Below are 2692 nucleotides of genomic sequence, written 5' to 3'. Positions count from 1 at the left end.
CTTCTAAACGCCTCGAAATTGGCCTCTGTCTCTTTAAGAACCACCTTCCGCTTCTGTCTCACGGGGGGGGGGGGGGGGGGGGACTGCCATGATGCAGTTTACTTGGCATCTGAAAATACATTTCTTCAAAGGTATTTTTAATCTGAAAAGAGCTTCACTGAGTGAGAACTAATGTTGAGAGCTCAGCAGACAGTTAGGTTTCACTTTCACTTTGACCCGAGAGCCTGCAGGAGTCATGGGCGGGGTGTGTGGGGTTGGGGGGAGGCAGTGCGCTCTGCCATGAGGAAGTTTGGCTTAAAAACACGTCCCAGGTGCGTTTCTGGTCCCCACCTGTCGTTTTACTCGTCAGCATGGCTTCCTAAAAATGCTGCAGGATTTCTCAAACATGCATGAATGAGTCAGAGCAAGGCTTTGGGCATGATTTTTATGAGAGTATAACATTATAACATGGTATAAAACTCAAAAAAGTTGATTTCACATGATGTTGCCTCTTTAAAATGATTGGATCTGATTTACCCAATCGCTAACGTTTGGCCGCAACGTACGTAGTGCGACAGCTCGACCATAAATGAAGCTAAGAAGCTAACTGGAAATTGCATGCGCTGTAAACAACCATCCCCTACTTAGAAGAAAGAGGTACCRAGCCGAACGAGAAGGCTGTTAATGAGAACTGCATGCTTTGTGAGACTGAATTCCAATGAATTCAAAAGAATGTGAATTTAGTTCTGTTAATACTAAATCATAATTTCTAAACATGATCTAAACAATAAAATCACATCAAATGCAGTTTTAAAAATAACTATTACTAAAGAGCCCTTGAAAAATTAAAGACACAAAGTAAAACATTTTAAAGGGTTTATGCATTTGAATTATCCATGTGAGAGGAACAGYAGAAACAAACAGAACATTTGTTTTGACTTGTTTTATCAGCAAAATAACAGATCTTTGAGAACATGAATTTTTCCCGAGAGAAAAGTGGAGAGTAAAAAGGCTTATTTTTTTAATAGCTCTACATGAGAGCTGGAAAAAAGTTCAGTCTGTGAAGAGGGGGCTTTGACCTCAGGTGGTCAAAGGTCAATCAGTGGCAAGATGAGGTGAGGGGAAGTGGGCATGTCCTCTACAGAACTAAGCCTTTGAACAGTCAGTCTACACTTCCACAGGACCTCACCAACAAAGGACACCTTCAAAACCTGTTTAAAGACTCCTTTTTTATGAACATAAACACATTTGTGTTTTGATGTTATTTTTCTAATTCCTTCATTAATTTCTCTGTTAAAGTTTGTTTTCTTTCTCCCTGTGCAGCACTTTGAACACCTCGTTTTTTAACATTTGACTTGATTTATTGAAAATAAAATTTCATTCCACTTCTATGCTGATGATTCATTATACTCCTTTTAAGACTGTTTTATGGTTTTGAGCACATAAATCATTAAAACTTTATCATTAAACTCTCCTGGCTGATCAACACTGGTGCTTATTATTAGACATCCTGTTCTTCTCTGGCCCCACACTAAAGTCTACAATCAGACAAAACACACATTGCTAAGAAAAATAATATTTTTGACAACATATTATTAGTAAACACTGTGGTAAAAGCTAGGTTTTCCAGCTGGGGGTCCTTCAGGCACTTTTTTAATCCCCAATTTTTCAGAAAGTAATTTTAATCAGTTCAGATTTATGTAATAATCTTTATTTTTAGTATCAACCAGACTTTGCTGTCTAACTTATTTATAGAATACTTTTTCTTCTTTGGTATTTGAAGCAGAGTAAGTTTATTTACCCAAACAGTAAATAAATAAATCATATAAATCATTATGGTTCGTTCTTTTTTTACTTGTGTAGGACTTTGGTCAACAACTGTGCTGATAAATAAATGACCTGATAAATGTTTTATTTCTTGTGTTCAGGTGAAGAAGGTCTGAGACCTCAGGCACCRGTCAAACCACAGAGGAACAGAAAAGCATTGTCCTGTGATGCAGGTAAAAATAAATTATAATAAATATTTTTACTTGCATGAAGCAAAATAACTTTGTTTCCAGAAAGATCTAAGTTCAAAAGGAAAGCAGAAACCAAGGACTTGAAACTCTTTGAGCTCAACGCTTTTCAGTAAAAGTAGAAAAATCAGATGTTGACACAAAGTTTTTTATACAGTTTTGAAAACTCTGATCAGCCACCCCAAAGACTCCGTTTGAAAGTTTATCTTTTTTTTCTTACAGTACAGAATAAAAGTGTCTGTGTTTTGTTGTTCTGTTTGTAAAGCTTCTTTCTCTAACTGTCTTTTATCCTTCATGAACTCAGGCACTGAAAGACAAAGTCCTAATAATGTTGAGAAGCCCCCAAATCGCAACCCCCCCATGAAAAAACCTAGACTACCACAAAACAGAAATAAATCACTGGACGTGTCTGGTACCTGTCTTTCTGTTTATATATCTGCGTATGTGTGTGTGTGGGTGTGTGTGTGTGTGTGCAGTACATGTTTTTCGTACATGGTGGGAACCATTTTCCCAAAAAAAGCAGCCTCGTGGGGACCAAACGTGCGGGTACGAATGCAAATTATAGGTGGGGGCTCAGGTTTAGGATCAAGTAGGGCTGTGTATTGGCAAGAATTTGTCGATACGATACAGATCATGACAGAGGGGTCACGATACAACATATCCTGATATATTGCGATACTGTTAGCAAGGTGATATAT

General features: G+C 37.8%; 1 protein-coding gene across 1 annotated transcript in view; it reads left to right on the top strand.

Annotated features, from left to right (window-relative positions):
* LOC106524543 (leucine-rich repeat-containing protein 16B) overlaps positions 1-2406 on the top strand; it is a gene marked incomplete at both ends in the record, with an annotated part of 39145 nt that extends 36739 nt beyond the window's left edge. Inside the window, 2 exon segments of the mRNA XM_014018385.1 lie at positions 1908-1979; positions 2299-2406. Coding sequence (XP_013873839.1) covers positions 1908-1979; positions 2299-2406 — 180 coding nt within the window.
* Positions 2407-2692: the final 286 nt, after the last annotated feature.

The sequence above is a fragment of the Austrofundulus limnaeus genome, unplaced genomic scaffold (assembly GCF_001266775.1).
Source record: "Austrofundulus limnaeus strain Quisiro unplaced genomic scaffold, Austrofundulus_limnaeus-1.0 Scaffold191, whole genome shotgun sequence".
Classification (NCBI taxonomy): domain Eukaryota; kingdom Metazoa; phylum Chordata; class Actinopteri; order Cyprinodontiformes; family Rivulidae; genus Austrofundulus; species Austrofundulus limnaeus.
The sequence above is the reverse complement of the archived record's forward strand: the minus strand, read 5'-3'. Positions and strand labels throughout refer to the sequence as shown.